Consider the following 22,213-nt stretch of genomic DNA (forward strand, 5'->3'; position numbering starts at 1 on the left):
AAAAGATCCTAAGCCCCACGGAGGTTCTCCCTGATATCATAGATCCGAGGCTAGTGCAAAAGACTGTCCGGGTCTTTCTGAGCTCAACCTTTACAGATACAAGGGTGGAGAGAAATGAACTCATGGAGGAAGTGTTTGAACCGGTCCAGGAGCTTTGTCAGCAACATGGTATTGCCTTTGAAGTAGTGGACCTGCGATGGGGTAAGACAGAGCAGTATCTATCAATAAGCTTTCTGCTTATATTTTTGGCAGAGAAGTAGTCATTCTTGGTAGTTTAGAATGTAAAATTAATCACTAAAGAAGTAAATTGAAAGTTTGGCATAATAGTGTCTAAAGTTAGAAGTGTCTTAGCGAAAACAAAACGCTTAACCAACAAACACGAGGCTACTTTCTCTAGTAGTCTTGTTGATCTCCGTCTTCTATTCATCTAGAGGAGAAGACTGAGATTTATTTCCTCAGCGGCCATTTTTTCCATTTTAAAACTTAAAACGGCACCTTTTTTGCAACTGCAAAACAACGTTTTTTTAAAACGAGGCAAGAGCTTGGGAAACTGAAACTAACAAGAAAACAACGCAGACAAGTGGTTCCCAATCAGTTTAATTCACTGATAAAGTCTCACGGAATAATCTTTATTTTTCACGCACAATCACGCCGAAACACCCTTTTATAGTAAAAAGTAAAACCGAACAACTTTTAGATCATTTCGTTCATTGGCTTTCAAATTGTAAGTCGAAATGCAGAGAATACTCCTTAAGATGGGTAGGGTGGGAGGCATGCAGAATCGTCAATCAAACTGACTACGAGCCGGCGGAAAGTCTAGTAATCTGATTCAGTTATTGCTCTTTATCCACCAGGGGTGCGCCAAGAGTCAGTGGATGATCACCGTATCGTAAACATCTGCATGGAAGAAATCAAACGTTGCCAGGAGAAATCACTTGCTATCGCTTTTATTGCCCTCTTAGGCGACAAATATGGCTGGAGACCTCTACCCCCGTCAGTCGAAGCTGACGAATTTGAAGCGCTTCTTCAGCTGACTGACCAATCAGACCGCGAGCTGATTACTCGTTGGTACCTTCGTGACGACAACTCGGTTCCGCCTTGTTATTTGCTGCAGCCTATCTCAACGCAGTTTCCCATCCACTCAGCAAACAAAGACGAGATGTCAAAGGCTTGGGCAGACTGGGGCAAAGTCGAGAAGAGGATCAGGAGTTATTTGCGATCAGCAGCAAAGACGGCTGGTCTGAAAGAAGAAGCTAAGCAAAAATACGTAGTCTCCTTGACTCAGCTGGAAGTGGAAAAAGGCGTGGTTACAGATCCCGAGGCAAGCCAACGTTCCCTTGTTATTGATCGAAGGTTTGATAGTATTAATGAAGAGGATAAAGAGGCGAGAAATTTCGTTAACATACAGGTAGGAGACCAATTTTGATATGTTTAAAACAAAAGAAATTTGCTACTCATCCGTGAACCTCAAGGCGATTTCTTTTGATTTATTCCCCAAGCCTCGGTGCCCTGTGATGAATTTTGATATATCGAAATTATTTTTGAGCAGGCCGGTCATAGAAATTATTTCTACTTCCTTTACCCCGTGTGCACTTAGCACCTCCTTGGAAATTTTTTCACGATAAAATATTTTGCGTCCATGATTTGGATATTCAGTTTTACGTAAAATGTAATTTTTCGTCGACCCTAGATACTACTCCTTCTGCATTTGTGCTTGACCAATAGATATTATGTATATTGTGGAGGATTGTAAAGGTTATTGATCAGCATATTTGTTATTGCCCATTTCTTCATTAATTCTCATTGCTTTAGCCGTATTCCTGCTTCTTTAAACCTTACTGTATGTACAAGTTACCGGTTTTACGCGACATGTAATTTTAATTACTGCTGAATTAGTCAAATTGGCCGCAGATTGACGATCGGTATTTTTTCTGTCGCAGTGTCCTATCCCTTTTTCTCAACTGAGGTACGACATTGTTATTCATGAGAAGGTTACTAAAATTCGGACAAAGAGGTTACATAATAAAGACAGTCGCTGACTTTGTTAACTCCTTAGGACGATGGAAGAAAAGACCCAGAATGCCTAGAACTGCTCTCGGAGTTGAAAGAACGTCGCATTCCATCTTCGCTGGAAGTTGGACGAATACTTAAGTTTACTAACTTACGATGGCATCACGAAGGACTTCATAAAGGAGAACATGGAGCGTACATCAAAGGTAAGAAGCCCTATCAATGAAAAAGAACCATGAAGGACCACAACGGCCGACGTGGTGCAATATTGCGCGCTATTTCTAACTCACAGAATGTGTCCATCCCTTGCAGTGTTGCGTGTCATATTGAACAGTAATTCAATTTCTGTAGCATTGCAAAGACCAAATTTCATTGTGTATCTAACTTCTACGACACACGGTGCGCAACAACCATCGACTTTGCCTTCTTCTTGAGACACCATATCCTCTCTGGCATACAACTCAGAGTAATGTTCTACCCAGCTTTACATCTGTTGCGCTCAGTCCTGGATAATCTCCCCCGTAGCAGATTTTAAGGGGGCTGTTTTCTTCTGAGAATAACCTAGTACCTGCTTGATTTCCACATTGGTTTTGGGACTAAAAATAGGCTTCCAGGCTGCCAGGCTAGCATTTACGCTCGTTGTCTCCTCTTCTGTCAACTTGAGATTTAAAAATATCTGCAGACAATCTTTTCCCATTACGGATCGTAGCGTCGCTAAGTGCATCGCCTCAGGCACAGGCAGCCCAAACTCTCGTTACGAGGAAAGGGTGTAAAGTAATTTACTTACCATTAGCCTGCGCAGCTGGCGGTATTGTGTGATTAAAGTTTCGGCGGCGGAGCCGCGATCCAAAAAAAGGGAGTGGGGACGAGGCGTTTGAAATATTTCTCGCGGCTTTGCCGCTCGTGGCGGCTCCGCCGCCAACTCTCACTCTGGTACAGCGGCTCCGCCGCCAAATCTCCCTCGCCTAGTACACAATACCGCCAGCTACAATACCGCCAGCTATGCAGGCTACTTACCATAGGTGACGCGCAGACCTTTCTGCTAGACGCGTCGGTGTCGCGTTACAGGCGACCGTTGAAAATGTGAGACTTTGTATGAGAAATAAAATACTGAGATCTGCGAACGCTAAATACCGTTAAATCTAATTTTTCCTTCAATGAAATAAATAAAAAAAGACTTACCTCCGGTATATTCCACCGCGTTTCGGTGTCTGCTTGTCGTTTTACTGGCTTTTTTGGCTTTATTGCATAACACTTACTCCCTTCATGAGTAACCACAGGAAGCCCGCACAATCTGTTTGTGTAGCCGATTGTTATTTTATAGTAAATGTTCTGGATTTACCTTTTGCCTCACCTGCGCAGTCCTCCCATTGTTGTCTGAGGAACTCAAAATTAGAGAGACTTTCATGGGAGCCGGTACTGGGAAATTGGACGTTAAGCTTAGAGCAGTAGTAATGAGGGGCATTATTTGCGAATGGCTGTCTGCTGGCACTTCTCGTTGTTCCCCTGGAGGTTTCGGGATTGTTCTCTGTCTTCCTAGACTGACTTTTGTTTTGTGCGATTGAAAATTCGCAGTGGCTGTTACTGAAAGAATCGCGATTTACTTCTTGACACCATGTTGTACTCCCGGGGTTGTACTTTTAGCAGTACTCATACCATTTTATGAGAGAGCAAAGGTAGTTTTGCTTGACTGACACTTAACCCACTTTAACATGTCAGGCAACATGTAACACCAAATACTATACCCTTTGAAGCCACACAGACCTGTATAACCTATATAAAGAAATACCCCGGCTTTTAAGATACCTTTAAATATTTCGGCATGAGTGCGTTTATAGGCCAAAAGCTTTAATTCAAAGATGTTTTTTTTTAAATTTCAATCTCTATAGAAATGTGCAACCGCACTAGAGAACTCTTAATGTCACGCATTCGTGAAGTGCTGCAAAGACTTGGTCCTTCCAATCCAGTCATAGAAGAGGTCACGCGTCACGCGCTCTTCTGTCGTGATCACACACTCTCGTTCCAGGGTCGCGCCGATATTTTACAGGTCGTTGACAAACACCTTAGTGTTCGTAATCCCTTGAAGCCCTTAGTAATCTATGGTGAGTCAGGAGTTGGAAAGACGTCACTTATGTCCAAGATTGTCATGGAAACACAAGCAAAGAGCAAAGAGAGAAATCTCGCAGTCATGTATCGGTTTTGTGGAACAACACCAGACTCATCTACTGGTACGATAGTCATTGTATATTGCATTGGTATTGTATACAACAGAGGTATAGTCTCTCCCTGTCATATTAAAGGGTTCAAGGGCAATTCTCGACCTGTTCTCCAGGGCTTTCTTCATTGATTAGGATCAGTAAAACGTGTCAATTTGTCATAACTATTGGCGATGGCTGGTCAAGTGTCCCAAACACAGTAATATATTTAGGCTGTCTAAAATCATTCAAAAAGTTTGATAGTAGTGGTGGATAGCTTCCCCGTTCTGATTAGAGCTCATCAGTAGGGTAGGGTTGGTGTTGGTACAATTATCCCACACACTTATTTAGTAGAACGTCCACCAAACCTTATCATATCACGTAAGTCAGAGAGAACAAGAGCCCTTTCTCCTTTTGATGTGTTACGAAGACGCATGTTATTAGGAGGGTCACGGGCAACCTGAGGCTCAAAACTATAGGCAAAACCAATTTTTAAAGGTTGCGCCAACCTAACTGATTATGATTCCTGACACTTTTCCAGGTAGAGCTCTTACAGAGAGTTTCTGTAAACAAATAAAACTCGTTTACAGCATCAGTGAAGAAGTCCCAGAAGATTACAAAACCTTGTGTGAGGCCTTCCCTAAGTTTCTGGAACGCGCGTCGGAAGAAACGCCGCTGTGCATAGTGATCGATTCTTTAGATCAGTTAACTGATGAGGACGGCGCGAGGCGCTTCTTAGAATGGCTTCCGCGTAAGTTACCTGCGCATGTGCACATGATAATATCTACTCTGCCAGAGGAGGGTGGCTGTATGAAGCGATTAAAGACGTTTGGAATCCCCACTGGACAGTTTTTACAGGTAAATGAAATTGACAAATCAGTTGTTACGACTGTAGTGAAAGGTAAAACGTTGTACTTTCAAATAAATTACAGTAAAAATCTGTGACTACCTGGTTTATAAGAACCTGTTTGGCTAAAATTTGCCAGTTATAGCCCCTCTATACAACAACCTGTATAGCCTTAAATTCGAAACAGGTTCTTATTTTCTAAAATTTATAAGAAAAATTCTCCATACTTAGGCAAATAAGGGAAGGCAACAGTCATGATCCTCTTTGGAGACAGGTGCCTTATACTCTAACTACAATACTAATTAAGTGTGCAAATTATATAGGAATAAGCTGAATACCACTTAACATTCTTAGCTACAACGTATATAATTTTTTTCTTCAGAAAACAAGAACCTATTTAAGAACCTAAATAGCCTAAATTTGGGCTAATTACCATTTACGTAAGAACCTGTTTAAGTTAACTTGGGAAAATACAGGTTCTTAGTCGCGGGTTTTTACTGTATGAAACTGTCGGTTTTTTATCAGTAAGACTTGGTGGGTTAAACCATTTTTTGTCAGCCCCGTTGACGTATCTTGTTATTTATACTCTTGTTTAAGACCATTTCATTCTTAAAATCCTGGCCTGGTTGCATTATCGTTACATTTTTCCACCTCTCATTGTCTCGTTTTTTTTATGAGAGGCGCACAAGGCGAAGTCCTTTAAGACAACAGTTTGTAAGAAACAAAATTTTCTAATAAACTGATATTTATTTGACACCGGACAATGTTTTTATCCATAAAGTACCGATTGTATTATAATCATGGTGAATTTAGGTGGCACGTCTCGACAAGTATGATGGACCTGTCATTCTAGACGCATGGCTTCAAGCAGTCAACAGGACGCTGACCCCCAAACAGCGGGCGCTTGTCTTAGAAGCCTTTAATAAATGTCCACTACCTCTGTATTTACACCTCCTCTTTAACAAGTGTCGATCGTGGCCTTCTTACAAGTAAGAACTTCTCAATCAAGTTACGGTTATCAGTTTTAATGCGTTGCCTTGAAATTCTCTTTTTGTTCCTCTTCTCTCTCTTCTTTAGCCTCGTGTAAGAGAATCCAAGAAAGTATTGGATTCTTGATTCCACGCCGTAGATCCAGGATTCTAAGTACTGCATTCGATATCTTTTTCAGTGGAACTTGGATTCCGGATTCCAAGCGTTGGTGGGATCCCGGATTCCTTAAGCTGTATTATATTCCGGATTAATTCACAAGAAGAAATACGAAAAAAGAAGAAAGAAGAAACTTGACTGTGACAAAATCACCTACTTGCTTATATTATTGTAACACTTAAGCTTTTATTTAAACTAGCTACTCGATAAAGGAGATGAAATGAATCTTGCAGTGAACATAAATTGGTACCACGTGAAGGGGAACATCAAACTACTACTAGTCATCAGGTCTAGCTTGTTTTTACCTTTAGTTTTACAATCAGATAGAAGAAAAAATTCCACAAAGTACTGGTACTTGGTTCAGGTTTTAAGGCCATTCTCATTTAAATACGTAGTCCAAATGTATAGGACAAAAGGCGAAGTAGTTACTTATATATCGCTATAGTTAAAGCAAATCACTGAACTAGTCAGATTTTTAAAAAGGGACAGACAGATGCGTGCGAGCAAATCATGAACTTTTTCGGCATTTTATTTCTAATTGGTGACAAAAGTACCTTGACAATTCGTTTTAACCAATGCAATCAACAAAATGAAGTGATGCAATACCGCGGCAAATCTCAATTAATAACTGTTACTGACTCGTCCGCGGCCATCTCTTATTATCCGTTAGCGGTTAAAGAACGTTCGCGGGAGACTATTACGGCATCTGGAACGAAGGGGACGATAAGAAGATGAAATTATCCCTTGCGCTTCCCTTGACCGCGCTTCTGTAGTTAATACAGTGAAACCTGTATTAAGCAGACACCCTCGCCGAATGATGTAGTGTCAGCTTATTAAATACAGGGTGTCCGCCTTATACAGGTTTCAAAAGATAAGGTCATATGAGGTGTCAAATGCCATTCAAATGAGCAGTGGAAACGTTTAAAACACTCCCAGAGACTATGACAATATACGTTTGCATTAATTTTTTTTATAAAGTGGACCAATTGATCAAAGTACCATAAACATACGTTTGCAACTCAAATTTGAAGAAATCAGATAGGGAAACAAGCTTTATACAAACAAAACGAAAAAGAAAACAATACTGTACTGTGTAGACTGTTCACAGTCCCCTATTTTCCCATAAGATCGTCGAGATCGAGCGCAATGTGTTGTGGGTTACCATCTTGGATGAGTGTCATGAAAATCAAGATGGCACCATTAACGGTAAGACGCGCTATATCACGACGACCTCACGGAAAAATAGGGGACTGTAAACAGTCTATGTACTGTGAAACTAATCAAATATGTTCATCAAATCACGCTTTTTAATGTAAAAATCGAAAAATTTGTGGGTAGCAATCTTTCGCATTTCCGGTGTCTGGTATGTTGGGTGGTGGAAATTAATTACAAGTGTCCGTTTAATACAGGTTGGCAACAGTAGAAATGACCATTTCAGGTACTTTTTAGGTGTCCGGGTCCGCTTAATAGAGGTGTCCGCATAACAAAGGTTTCATTATTTTAAAGTAAATAAGGGAAATAAATTTGGGGACTTCGGCTACTCTCCGCTTAATAGAGGGTGTCCGCTTAATACAGGTTTCCCTGTAGTAGTGAACTTATGCAACAGGACGGGAGAGGGGAGAAGACGGCAAACCATGGGTGACAAGCGTGACAATACTTTAGTTTGAAACAACTTTTTGCCAAACTTCACTTTCCTTTGAAAAGATCGTTTTGCAAAAGACCAGAAAACATTAATGTTAAATGAAGATCACCACAAAACACGTAAGAATTAGCCTTGTCACGTTTGTCACACTCGAGCGTTTTGCCGTCCTCCTCTTCCTGCCGTCCGGTTGCGTAAACTCACTAGTAATAGCAGACTGAGAGACGACTGGGGACAAGTAGGAAACTGCTGGGAAGCTTATCTTACATTTGTTTCAATTCCAGAGACACCGCGGATTTCATTCTTGAAGCTGACGTAATTGGGATGATAGACTCTCTATATGAAGACCTTGAAAAGTACCACGGCAAAATGCTGGTGTCAAGAGTCCTGAGTCTGCTTGCTGCTGAGACGAATGGGATGAATTCAGAAGATATTATCAACATCCTGAGCTGTGACGAAGAACTTCTCAAGGACGTGTTAGTTTGGCACGAGCCACCGAAGCGCCGCTTACCACCCCTACTGCTGGCTCGTCTGAAACACGACTTGGGTCCTTTCTTAGTAGAAAGGGGAGCCTTTGGAGTGTCACTGCTGGCACTATTTCACAGGTATTACTGTGTCTTATGTACTAGGACTACTGAAACGAATAATGCCTATTTACGACCCAAGTTTTGAACTTTCATCAATAATTACCTTCTGTCAAATGTCAGGGCCAATACTAGGGCCATACAGTTGATTAACTAAAACGTAATTTTCGGAATACCGAATTTTAGGGCTACAAATCCCAGGTATTGCTGTGCCTTACATACCCTAGGAGTGAAAAAGAAAATGACCCTTAATCACCTTGGTTCTCACCTTTTATCGGTGTTGGAAAGATTGTTTGAACAATTTTTTAAAAAATAACTATTCTTTGCCAAATGCAAGTGCTGAAACTGGAGCATAGAGGTCGATCAACTAAATCGTTAGTTGTTTAACAATGTCAAATTTTACTAGCTGCAAATGCGTCCAAATAAAAAGTCTTAAAAGTTTGACCGACCTGATCAAATTAGGTTTGGATCGAAAATATGTGGCAATATAAACGCCTACATTGATAATCGTTTTCAATATCGCATCATGAACTATTAGGTGTTCCTTTGAAAGTTTTGCAGTCCTTTTAAACACCTTTTAATTGATCATCTGTTTGTAGACAGTTCGTAGAGGTCGCAAGAGAAAAGTATTTAAAAGAGAATCGCAAAGAAATTCACAGGAGCATCGCTGATTACTTTTCTGGAGAGCTTCACAAGAAATATGGCAACGAACGTGCCATCCCTGCCCAGCCTCACGCATACTCCACGGTCGCTCTTAATCTGAGAAAACTGGACAGACTACCAGTTGCTTTGCTTGAGACACGTAACTTTGAAAGGCTCCGAAGTACTCTGGGAGATTTGAAATTTGTTCAAGCTAAGTGCATGGCAGGAATGGGATATGAGCTTCTGGCAGAGGCTACCAGAGCTGTGAGTTGTGCGGTTGATGAACACGCTGACAATGAGGTGAGCCGCTTAGATAAACTTTGCGAATATTTTCACGAGCGATAGTCACTTTGCTATTTATCGCGACTTTAAGACCGCTGATTGGTCATATTCATTAGGGGATGGTGTTAAAATACTGAGTGGGACCTCTGACTGAAACCATAAGGGGTATCATGGGAAATGTTAATAAGTAAATTAACAGTGTAGTTTCTTTGTGATTGTTGCATTGAGGACCTCGTCATCACTCATCATGGTTTGTGAGTTTCGATCCAAAGAATTGTTGGCTTTGTTAGTGTGTGAAACTGTTCTCTCAGCAGTCCATCGTTAGTACGGCCGGATCAGCTTCTGTGTAGTCTGATTAACGATATCACGTTGGAACCCAATTCCACTGCCTCTGCGAAAGGGATAGGAAAGGTAGTTTCCTTATAGTGAGACACCTGACAAATTGGTTTGTTGTGCAGCGCTTTGTTGTTGTTGTTTTTTTTTTATGGAAGTAGAAGCTTTGTTCTTGTACATACTTGTAAAAGATTTTGTTTACAGATCACTGAAGATCTCCAAGACATCTTGGGATTTCTGCGAAGTGAAATCCACATTTTAACCAGGACACCAATCCTGACGTACCAACAAGCTGCAACATATCCCCAACACCAATGGGTTGCACAACAAGCCCAGCGCATGCGCCAAACGTTTGACCAGTCAGACCCTGACAACATCCCCACACCAGAGGGGTGGGTCGAGTGGATGAACAAGCCTCAAGTTCCAGAAGCCTTTGAGCTTGAACTTAGTGGTCACTCAAAAAGCGTTCTCTCCACGTGCTTTGCAAAAGACAACAGGGCGTTGTTGTCTGGATCAGCCGATGGGACCATCCGTGTTTGGGACAGTCAAACAGGGGAATTGCACGCCCAGCTTGAGGATCATCAAGGAGCTGTAACTTGTGTGAGACTGTCGCCAGATGGCAACGTGATGGCGTCTGCTTCTGCTGATAAGACCATTCGATTATGGAGATTTCCAGCCAATGAGTGTTTCAGGTTAGTATTATGCAAATTATTCAGTTTTCTACCTTTTCTGGCTTCCCTCATATAAGCATTAACTCAATGCTGACTATTATTATAGTCTCAAAATCTTATATCAGAAAAGAAAATAGATTTAATGCACCTTCTAGCGCCAAAGTTTTGATGCTTTGCCTTTCTCGCGTAGGACACCGAAGAAGACTAGCCGAGATTAGAGAACCGAGTCATGTCAGTAGTGTATAAAAAAACGCGTCAGTGATTCACAAGGTCAAAAACTGTGAACAGGCTACAGTTTATTTTGATTATTTTGAACCTCGAGGTGTTTGATAATGTGAGGAACATTTTGTGGAACGTTTGATATTTCTTCTCAAACAAAAACAAATTAGAGGGAGAAAGTTACGCTGCAAAAATGAGGAGTCTCTCATCTGATTTCCAAACGGCACTAAAATACATTGATTTTCTTTCAACTTCGTGGTTGTCGCTTGGTTGCACAAACGTACTTATTAATTGTAATTTCTGGTGAATGTTTTAAGGATCATCGAGGGACATGAAGATCGGGTGACATGCATTTCCTTTTGGAAAGACGGAAACAAGCTTCTCTCTGCTTCCAAAGACAAGAGCCTCAAAATATGGGATGTAAACACTGGAGAGAACCTAGGAACGCTCCTGGGCCACAAAAACTTTCCAATGTCGTGCGCTTGGTCCCCGCTGGATGAATCAGTTGCTGCTTCATGTGGAGATCAACTGGAGCTCTTCATATGGGACCTCAGAAACATGTCCATCAAACGGACCTTGCAAGGACACCAGCGAGACGATAACCCAAATTTCCCCATTAAAGACTCTTTAGAGGGCCATGAAGAACTCGACTACAAATCCCTTATTTGGTCGGTATGCTTCTCTCCTGATAGAAAGTACCTCGCTTCTGCGTGCGTCGATAGTGACGTCATCTTGTGGGATGTAACGACAGGGATGAGAATTTGTACTTTTAATCTCCCAAATGACGCATCGACGGTCGCTTTCGTCCAAAGTGATCACGGCACGCGATTAGCTGCAGGATCTTCGGCCCATCATACTGTCACTCTGTTTGATACAACATTTGATGACACAAGTGATGAAAGCGTCAGCAGCAGTTCCAGGACCCTAGCTTTGCTGGGCGGCCACTCCGACTGGGTGCTGGATGTCGCGTTTAATAGCGATGGGACTCGGCTAGCGTCGGCGGCTCGCGACAAAACTGTTCGTGTCTGGGACGCAACGGCAGCGGAAAAGATACGGGAGGCACGTTTCCATTCTGAACGCTGTTGGAGCGTCGCGTACTCTGATGACGGGAAATGGTTGGCTTCTGCCTCTGATGACTTTAAGGTAAGAATTAGTAGTTGTCACGGCAACCTCACTCTTGAGTAAAATTAACTGAATTCTTTTAAAATGCATCCCTACTAGAGGGTATTTTAGTGAAGCATTATCAATCTTATTGGCTGCATTCTAGAGTAGTCGTTCTTATAAACTCATTAGCAAATTCATTACGCCCTAAATTAATAGAGCGCCTGTAAGGGCGTTATCCGAGAGGATTAAAATTTTATCCTGAGTTTCGGTTTACTATTGACCGTTTTGAACTATCAGTTTGAATTAAGAAGGTTGGAACTCAGGTTAAAAACTCGACAAAATCTATTTGCTGCAGTTCTAGATGGAGAATTTAGCTAAACATTTAGCTTATCCCTGAATATAGTTGATTATCTTTATAGTAATTCAGGCTTAGTCCGTGCAGAATAGATCATACTCTATCTGCGATGGTAGACTGGGTCTAGCTATAGCTTACAGACGTCGAGTCGGAAGCTGGATAATCGGTTCAAATGCAACTGATATTCTGATAATATTCCTTACACGAGCCTTGAAGACTTCAAGCCATTTAGTAGTTTCAGGCCGACAATACAAATATGTTATTTTCCGTAGTCTAGGTCGTCACGAAATCTTTATAGTTACTGAGTATTGCGGACTGTTTCATTTGTCCCAAGGGAATTTTCGCTAAAAAGGAAAACTTTCAATTCCATTTATGCCATTCAGGAATATACTGATTTGCCTGCACAGTCCTAATTAATAGTATAAACCTCGTTGTGACTTCACCGACTTGGCCTGCTATTTTCGACTATACTAGTCTTACTAAATAGCCCTTAGACTCGCGCTTCTTAAGCCTATATTTGACAAAGGGACTCACTGCTCGGAACTTCGTTACTTCTCTTATGCGTCGACTTTACTCTGCAGGTTTGCGTGTGGAACATGGAGACCAACGAGGTTTCACTGATCTATGAGGGGCACGAACAGAAGAGAACGTTTTCTTGTGGAGTGCGGGCCTGTACGTTTTCAAGGGACTCAACCAAGGTGGCCAGCGGTGGGGACGAGCTCAAAATTCGAATTTGGTCACGAGAAACTGGTAAGGACAACATCGTTCTGCACTGTGGCGAGTCCATGCTGCCTTGGTGCCTCCGATTTTCTTTGGATGACAAGCGGTTGATCTCTGTGGGTGAGTTTACCAATGGCGCCATTGTTTGGGATTTAGAAACGCAAAGCAAGATTACGATTTTGGGAGGTCACGACCGTTTCTGCCAGTACACTGAATTCTCGCCTTTAGGGAACTTCATCTTGACCAGTTCCATAGACAACTCAGCTAGAATATGGAACAGCGTCAGCCTCGAGCACGTGACTACAGTGACACAACCTGACTGGGTGACCTGTGCCACGTTTTCTCACAACGAGAAGCTGTTAGCCACGTGTTCAAAGGACGGGTTTGTTTGCCTGTGGGAAACCACTACATGGCAGGTGCTCTGTGCATTAGCAGGACACGAATCTGAGATAAGGATGGTCAGTTTTTCACCCGATGATAAGCTCCTGGCGAGTGGGGCTTTGGATCAAACCATTCGCATTTGGGACTGCAATACTCATCGCCAGGTTCAAGTGTTCTACGCGGCCTCTGGAATCTGGGGGTTGGCATGGCACCCAGACCGGTGCGATTTGCTAACGGCTGGTGATGCTGTGGGGTATCTGTACTTCTTGAAACTTCACAATCGAGACAAAGTCGAAAAAGAGGTTATGAAGGAGTAAAATGTTGTCACTGATGACCATGTGCGTTGGTTCCAGACTGTGCTATTTACTTACATTAAATTGAACAGCTTCTACGATTTGGAATTCTGTGCCAATGTAAATAGTATAACTGGTCAATGTGTGGCTCTCTGTCGAGGGTTTTCGTAAACAGTGAAAAAACTCTAAGGAGGTTACCGGTATTAAGGCATGAAATGTTATCAAAGATGAACAGGATACTACTTTGGCATTGGTTTCAGACTAATAAGTTATATATTGAACAGCTTCTACGAGTTGGTAATAGTTTTAAAAGTAACTAGTCGATTAGTTTCCTCTGTCAAGAGATTTCGTTATCAATAAAGAATACTCTAAGCCCTGAAAATCCTTTGTGATCGTGTATCTTCTTTTAAAAGAAAGTTTAAGCATTTGGTAAACAAGTTTGCAATGAACCTTGTTCAGAAAATGAGCTCTTACCGAACTCGGAAATGGCCAAGTATTTTAGCACACGTTGCCTTCTTTCTTAAGATACGTTTCTGTAGACAACATGAGGCGTGTCGCTACTTTGTCATTTCTTTCAGGGAAATGTTAAGACATTATTATGCTTTTGCAATGAGGCCCTCTAGATTTTAGTTCTTCTTTAAGACCTTACGTCGAGCTGTAAAGCAATGGGCTAGCTTTGTTGCCATATTCCTCTAAAATTTTTTCGTCACAAAAACTTGAACAATATTCTTTCTCATTGTTTATTACTCTTTTGATGTATTGTGAAAATTACTAAATATACACTGTTTCCTGAAGCCTATAAAAAAGTTGTGAACTTTTTTTCAAACTGTAGAAAAACTAATGAAAATTTAAGACACCATTTTGGAGAATCAATGCCATGAATTCTTTTTAGTGAATTTTTGCATTAAGCCTACGAGTCTGCGGGTCTCTTTTCAGTCTCTTCCCCGCCCCTCCCTCTATCTTCGAAATCATCCAGTTGTTTTGTGCCAGTCTTGGAAAGGTGGTCAAAAAATACAATTTAGAGGTATGAGAGCAATTAAAAAGGAGTGAGAAAATGTTCCTTTTATGTAAAGTTTTCGTAATACAAAAGCGGGTAAAAAATAAGGCATATAAAATCGAAAGACGCGTCGGTGTCATGGTGACGCCATTTTCAAAAGATTTAAAAAACTACCAAAAAGTATCTGGTGTAGAAAATTATCGAGGCCAAATCTCGGTCACATAACCGTTTTATGATTCAGCCAAATTCTCGGTACACCTATTTGTTTTGCGGGTAGTTTAGGTTTTTGGATCGTTTTTTAAATTTCCTGGAACTTGGCCAAGTATTTCCACTAAACGGAGTTTAGTCGAAAGAGCGTAAAAATCTTCTCGTTCTGTGGAACAGCTAAAAAAAGAATCTTATTTGCTTGAGAATGCACTTAGCCACGTTTTAAAACAGAGGTTCGGAGCAACTGGGAAAGGGTCTATTGCAGATATCCAGACCTCCCCAGCCCACCCCCCTACATGATTGCCTACAAGTTTTACCAGTAGTAGACAGTAACAATTCTTGGAAAAGATTGCTTTTCAAGAGACTCACAGGTTTGATTGTAAGGAGACAAAGAGCTATTTTATATACTTTCGACGGGCATTATTTCAGTGGTCTATAAGGTTTTAAAGGGTTTGATATACTATTTTCCTTTTCTGAAAAGAAACGCAGAAGGTTATATGGCATGCGCAACAGGCGATTCAAGCAGAAATTCTCAAGCTCATTCTCTCTTGAAATTCGCCTCATGTCAAGTTTCAAGTTAACATAAAAACGTTTTGCGCAAAATCTTTGTCTTTTAATTTCATCGATGTTATTTAGGTCTTTAAATATCAAGCCAAAATACCAAGTCTGTTTATGAAAATTGTTCTTTATGCGATATAAACAAGACTATTACCGTATAACGGACAATGAACGGATATTATTATTCATTAAAAATATTTCCCCGATTCTGATTGGCTAAAAGCACAAGCATAATTCACCATAACCAATTTCTGATGACCAAATTTGGAAGAATTTTGTGTTAAACGAGGGAATGACGTCAAAAATGCAGCGTTCTGGCAGGTTAATGAACCGTTAACCGAGAAGAACTGGGGACGAGGTTGAGTTGTTTTGGTTCTGAAAACAAAAAATGGCGGACATTTCACTCGTTTCAAGAGTAAGAACTACGCGAAATTGCAGCTAAGAACAACAAGAACAACAAGAACACAACTCGAAGGGTGACATCTGCTCTTTGGAGAATATTTGCGGAGCTGAACTACCCTAAACGTGCACTATCGAAGGTAAACTTAAAATCGATGGCGGTAAGCATGTTTTAGCTTCGTTTTTAAACTAGGAATTATTTTGAATGAATAATAAAACAATTATTGGATTCGGCTTTCCTATCATATGAAGAATTATGGAGATCTCGGAGGGTGTTATCCGTCGAGGCCTCAACACCCTCCTCGATCTCCATAATTCTTCATAAGATACTCAGCCACATTCATTAATTGTTAATTAATTTGAAAATGGAACGGTCTTAATTTTGGAAGGACTATCCGTCTGACTTTATCCATTCTTTTTTCCGTCAATTTTAACAGATTTTGAAGATGGATCCGTCTTTAGTGTGAAAACTGCCACTGATGCAAGATCAACAATAATTACCTAACTTAATAAGTTGTTTCAGTTTGTCGTTGATCGGGAATCGAATAAAATTAACCTTTTCTTAGCGAACTGTCTGTTGCATTGTCGTGAACTCTTTATTGATCTTCATAAAGTGTGCTCAGAGTGGATTAGGAGTTTGTTTATTAACTTTCATGGTACATCAAATCTTGTAGCCAAAATTGTAGATTTGTTGGATCATTTCACCTTTCTGGGAAACTGCTCACCTACCCCTCCCCTAAGCCAACATGTTGCCTGTTCTCGTAAGTTAATCTGATGATTTGAGTTAAGTTGAGTTGAGCTGAGCTTTGAGTCCCCCAAAATTTCTCTGCTAATTTTTGCCCCGTACGGCAAGGCTGCTGACGTCGCAGTTACAATTCCGTGCTACAAACTTTGTCGCGTTTATTCCATCTCGTTCAATTCGACAAATAATGGCAAATTTTTCTAGAATTGAATTCCAAAGCACCTCAAGAAAAGAAAAGAAAATTATTGTTTTGTGTTCACGTCCCCCACAAAACGCGGTGAAAAAGAGGACTTCACGAAGGCGTGCAACGACTGCAAAGAATATTGCTTTCTTGCCGTTTTCGTTGCCCTCACCGTCGTCGTTGCTTAATCTCCCTAGTACATGTATCTTGGCAGTGCGATTGCAGCCACAGTATACCTCAAAAGGGTTTTAACTTACACATAAAAAGAGTTAAGAAAACCAGAGATATATCAAGAGACACTGTAAGCGAAAGTTAGATTTTAAAACTCGTTTGAGTACAAAACGTATAAATGTTCAATTTTATTTAAAATGCGATTTGCAAACCTCAGTTCACAAACTCCGACCTCGTGAGCAGAGGGAGTTCTATTAAACCAAAGACAGAAACATAAATAAAGAGATTATAACGAATTACCTCGAACGAGTTGAAATAGGATAACTTTTTCACCCTTTTATTTTGTAGTTATCTTCAAGCCTTCTGTCCACAGTCTGTGTGATACTGGAAAGGTGTACCCCTGTTTAACAGTGCAACGAACTCAACCGGAGCCACCGGAACATCAATCGACCTATCACAGATCAAGTTTATAACAAAGAAGTCACAGATCAAGTTTACAACAAAGAAGTCTGACGTCAGAATAATTTCAGTAGTTCGTAAAGCAATCCGGCAATCCGCAAAACCGATAATATTTCTTTAGATGTCAAAGATACGATGACCGAGTTCGCTGCAAAAGTAACTTCTCATTTTTTTCTTAAAACATCACCTCAAAATACAATTAATTTATGTCTTTTTAGTCAACAAGAAAAACATGGCATGAAAAAATTTTTTGACCAGATTTGCGTGAACCGCTGATGGATTGACCGAGGCTAGTTTTCTAATACTGAAATATTTGATGACTCTGAGTCAAATTGTCCGAAATTAAAAATGCATAGTTTTGAGTTTCTTTATTATTCAGGTTGTTTTCTTTCTTCTTTGTTTTGTGTCTTTTCTTGGAACTTCATGGCCACGTGGACCACCTGCGATTTCTAATGAAAGATTTAAACATGCATTCCCCTAGGTTATTATCAGTGATCAAAAGGGGGTTTAAACCTCCAAATGTTACATTCTCTTATCGAAAACAGAGTATATGATAAAAAATAATAAATAAAAAAACATGTTTAATATTCTAGAATAATCAGATTAGTCAAGTAAGCTTCCCTCGCTAAATGTCTTTGGTCAGACGTTCCAATCCCACTTGTGACTGTTTACAAGTTGTGCCGGAGGTCGATGAAAAAAATTCTTAGAAAGGCTTGTTTATCGAACACAGGATTGCTTGCCATATAATCGAAATGAGGAAGTCCTTTCAATTCGGGTGGTACGACCTTAACAGAATGTTGCCTTTCCAGAGTAACGCTACACAATTTTACCCCTTTTTTTAATTCAAAGCTTATAGTGACGGAAGAAACACTTCTCAGGGTAAACTGATATTAAATTCGCTTAGCATTATGCTTTGAACACCCCAATTGAGTTTTTAACTCTAATGGTTAGCACCCTAGGTCACCCTTTGCACTTGATTCTTGGACGAAGGGGGCAAAGACCGATATTTTAAATTTCTGGGAAATACTTGTTTACTAGGTGGTTTCTCAAGCACTAAACAAGTCACTCACGTGGTCCACCTGTGATTCTTGGAAAAACGTCAAAGGACGGTCTTCCTTCATATCTAAATACAAAACTAAAAAAATTCATAGCTCCACTGGGCCTTATTTTGGTACATCCGTGTACATGCTTCTGTGTGACAATGAAAATAAAATGTTTGGCCATGGTATACCAAGAAAAACCGCAAATACACTGCTTAGTTCGTTGCTGAGGCTAGTTGGATTGAAACAGTGAAAAAGTGAAGGAGCTATTTTCTAAACTCTGTAACTTCAAGAGGTGTTTGAATAGAAACATTTCACGCAAAAGTTTGCTTTTAAACCAAGTTTTATTAGTCTTTTGCCAAGCCTAAGAATTACATGCAACAATCAAGTTTTCCACAGAGTCGTATTTTATCTCAAGATACATATATTACCAGAAACCCATGGGTTTCTGATATTACTTAGATAAAACAACCAAAGGAAGGCCCTTAGCCAGCTGCGTGAACGTGCAATTAAAACAATTTAATCAATATAAGAGTTATTCAGTTAACTTCTCCGCTTATTTCAATCCCAACTTATAAATTAAATGCTTGTGTATTTTCCTGTTTAAATGTTGCTAATTGTTCTGGTTTGCACGCTTGTCTGCAGTAGATTGAGCACGAGAAGAAAAGCCTCCTTTTGGCACTCCACCACCATGTTGTTTCGCCTCAGAGCTCTGAATACGGGCGGCTGCATCTTGAGTCATCGGGTTCTTCGGTTGTCCACCGGACTGCGATCCTGGTTTGTCCATTTTGTGGATATTGCCAGCAACTCTGATCTTCTGTTCAGAAAACAACAGACATCAAAACAATTCACCGTTAAGTTTTCAGTTCTGTATTGAAAGCGGCGCTGTGCGACAAACGTAGACTGTAGACTGGCAGACAAACGAAGTAAACATTGTTGTAGAATGCTCTAACAGATTCCCTATCCCTAAACTAGACTTTTAAATGACTTAAACTTTAGCGATTGGGATTGTTAAAGCATTCCACAACAAAGCTTTCCTCGTTTACCTGCCAGTCTGCGAGTCTACAGTCTGCGTTTGTCGCACACCGTTTGAAGCGGTGGGTTTAATATCTCTTTTCTACATGTCCGAATTTATATCGATAATGTTTAACTCCAACCCTACATACCTACGAGGCATTCTATATCGGAGCCTCACTTCAAAACATTTCTGTTATTCAGTATAGCCAGTGCTCATGGTGTTGCCTTAAATCTACGTTTTTTATCCTGGGCTAAAAGTGGTTCATCTGAAAGGATAAGTTATCTCCTATTACCTTGTAGTGTAGTTGACCAATTTATTGTGTTTCTTCAATCTGCATAAATTCGCTGAAGACTATAAAATGATCGGTACCTATTTTTCAAAGTCAGTTCTTTGTTTCCTTTTCTACATTTTATGTTCTTATTAATATCCTTAAAACCCTAGAAAAAGGGAGAGCATTGGCTGCAACAACAATTTAGGTATGAAATCGCCTCTTTGAACAGTTACCGAACGCCGAATGACTGTGCAAGATTAGTGATTAAAAAACGTAGTGAATCTAGACATTATACAGGAAAACTATCGAGGAACTTGATTCACTTACACATGTAGTTTTCTGATCCTATATTTAATCACTAAAACTTGGGAGTGATTAGGCATTCCCTGCTGGTTTGAAATCCAACTGTACTTGCTTTAATCAGCATTTTCACATTGACTACAGCGACTAGACAAAAACACCTCGGTCTTCACGTTGTAACATTAGGCAAACTATTGTTTTTGTTAAGAACGCGTATGCTGCAATACATTGAAGATTATTCCAGTTTTTAACACTTCTGAAATCAAGTTTACGAAATTATATTGTACTATTCTTCCAGTTGCGTGTAGAGGGAGCCCATGGCGGCCATGACTGGATCCTCGGTGAAAATACGGTTCGATTAAGTCCTACATACACATCTCAATAACATGAACATGTTTGAATAAAACGAACAAGGGTTGAAGTACCTCTAACAAGTTGAATTAAGCTGTGTTCTTCGACTTGTTTCCTTCGTAATATCTTCACTGTGCTGCGTCGGTTTAATCTGTAGAAAGGGTGTTCCGTTTTTATACGGTTATAATTATCTCTTTCCGCGAAAAGTTACGTCATCATACAATTATAACTTTTCTTAGAAAGGATCAGGCTTCTCGGAAATCTACGGGGTGACACTGAGGCGGTGTGCGTCACGACCCACAAAGGTTCGTGGGTAAAACTGTTAGAGTGCCTCATTTCAATCCTGACACGGTCGAGTACCCATCTCGTGAGAGAGATGAATCAAAACCCGGGATCAAAACACTGCTTCCTTTTCTGAAAAAACATTACGGAAGAGAGCGAATTGGAGAATTTTGAAGATCTCATAGTGGCCTTAGATGCTTGCTATTGGCTTCATAAGGCCATTTCAATAAGTTCATCGCGATTCGGAGAGGATCGAAGGAGCGATTTTAGCCTATTACGCGGCGATTTCCTGCTTCTCAGAAGATTTCATGTGCTGTTTGGTGCTGTGTTTATATGTATATTTTTATCCCTGAGTGAAAGAGACCTGTATTTCACACCTGGATTTGCTTAAATGAAAAAAAGGTCTTCCATTAGCATTGTTTGATGGACTTTATTACCGGGCAAGGAGGGAGAGCGAGAAGCAGAGCAAGGTGAGAAATCTTGCATCGTCTCTCGTAACAATTGTATTTTCATCGACACGTTTATATCATTTCGCAAACAGTGCTCGCTTGCAATCCTTATGCACAATTAAATCTTCTATCAGGCAAGGAAAAAACAGACCGAAAGAGCCGAACAGCTACAGCACAATTTAGTTTGGCGTCACCAAAAAACGTTCAGTTTTAAAGAACTGCCAGCTCCTGCTGAAAGGCAGTTATCAAAGCTAACAAAGAGAGCAGAAGGGCCCGAATTGCGTGTTTATTCCGCTTTCTAAGGTCTTCCCTGGTGCTGGGATCTTCCTCCTTCCATGTGAACAACCCTTTAACTGATCTAAAACCCGAGGGAATGATTTTGTTTGTTTTATGGTGATTTTCGTCCTTTACTAGGAGTGGCAGATTCAAAAAGCTCCTTTATGGATTTGAAGAAAAAAGACAGTTTCAATTGGAAAATTAATTTATTATTCTATCAATGTATAAAATTGAGAAAAATAATTTACTTGGTTACACAGAAACCAAGACAATCACGGAAATTTCCTGTACTCTTCAACAAGGAAATTTTTGCTATTTTATTCGTAGATTATATTAGCGCTGGGACGTCCTTTTAAATTTTCACATGCCTTTCATATGGGACCCGTTTCTCGAAAGTCCCGATAATTCACGGCTTGGGAAAGTTGTTTTGTAAACATTCAAGGTCGAGGTTTCATTAGTTTTCCAGATAATATGATAAAAGTACCAGTTACAAAACAAAATTGACTGACTTTTTAGCAATGACTCGCGCTTTCATTCTTTATACACAAGTATTTTGAATTGAATATTTGATTTAGGGCCCCACACTGAGTTAAAGGGACTTTTGAGAAACGGGCCCCTGGAGACATGCGCTTTGAAACTTCGTATGACTTGTTTGCAGCCAATGTCCAGACGGCCAGGTTGGTTGTCAAAACCAAAAGTCTTTCCCTCCACTGCATGCAAAGCAAATTCCCCGAAGTGTTTTTGTCAACCAATATGGCCGTCTTGTCAAGTGATTGCAAACCAAGAATTACCAATGAGAAAATTTAAAATCAATTAATTGTAGAATAACCAGTCCCCTGAAACTGGTTAAATGGGATGTGTCAGACTCCCATCAAAATGGGGTGCTGTTTCCATCAAAAGGTTTCCCCCAGCGTTACTTTAATGTCTTCCTTTTCCTTGTACTTTTTTCTGGTAGGGAGTGGGACCAACGCTGGCACACCTAAGGCTTGAAACAAGAATTCTAGACCTGAAGTCATTTCAGTTCGTAATATGCAACTCAGGATAAAACGACGAAAACAGCAAATAGGAAGGCACAAAAACAGTACAATCAA

At 40.4% G+C, this 22,213-nt stretch overlaps 1 protein-coding gene across 1 annotated transcript; it reads left to right on the forward strand.

Moving 5' to 3' along the window:
• On the forward strand, nucleotides 1-13,792 carry LOC140930590 (NACHT domain- and WD repeat-containing protein 1-like). Its single transcript, XM_073380310.1, has 11 exons — nucleotides 1-201; nucleotides 855-1,408; nucleotides 2,057-2,216; nucleotides 3,900-4,238; nucleotides 4,747-5,063; nucleotides 5,866-6,041; nucleotides 8,122-8,442; nucleotides 9,021-9,363; nucleotides 9,883-10,370; nucleotides 10,886-11,711; nucleotides 12,609-13,792. Exons 1-11 carry the CDS (start codon nucleotides 123-125, stop codon nucleotides 13,443-13,445), a joined length of 4,440 nt encoding a protein of 1,479 aa, XP_073236411.1. The 5' UTR covers nucleotides 1-122; the 3' UTR covers nucleotides 13,446-13,792.
• The last annotated feature ends 8,421 nt before the right edge of the window (nucleotides 13,793-22,213 follow it).

The sequence above is a fragment of the Porites lutea genome, chromosome 3 (genome assembly GCF_958299795.1).
Source record: "Porites lutea chromosome 3, jaPorLute2.1, whole genome shotgun sequence".
Lineage (NCBI taxonomy): Eukaryota > Metazoa > Cnidaria > Anthozoa > Scleractinia > Poritidae > Porites > Porites lutea.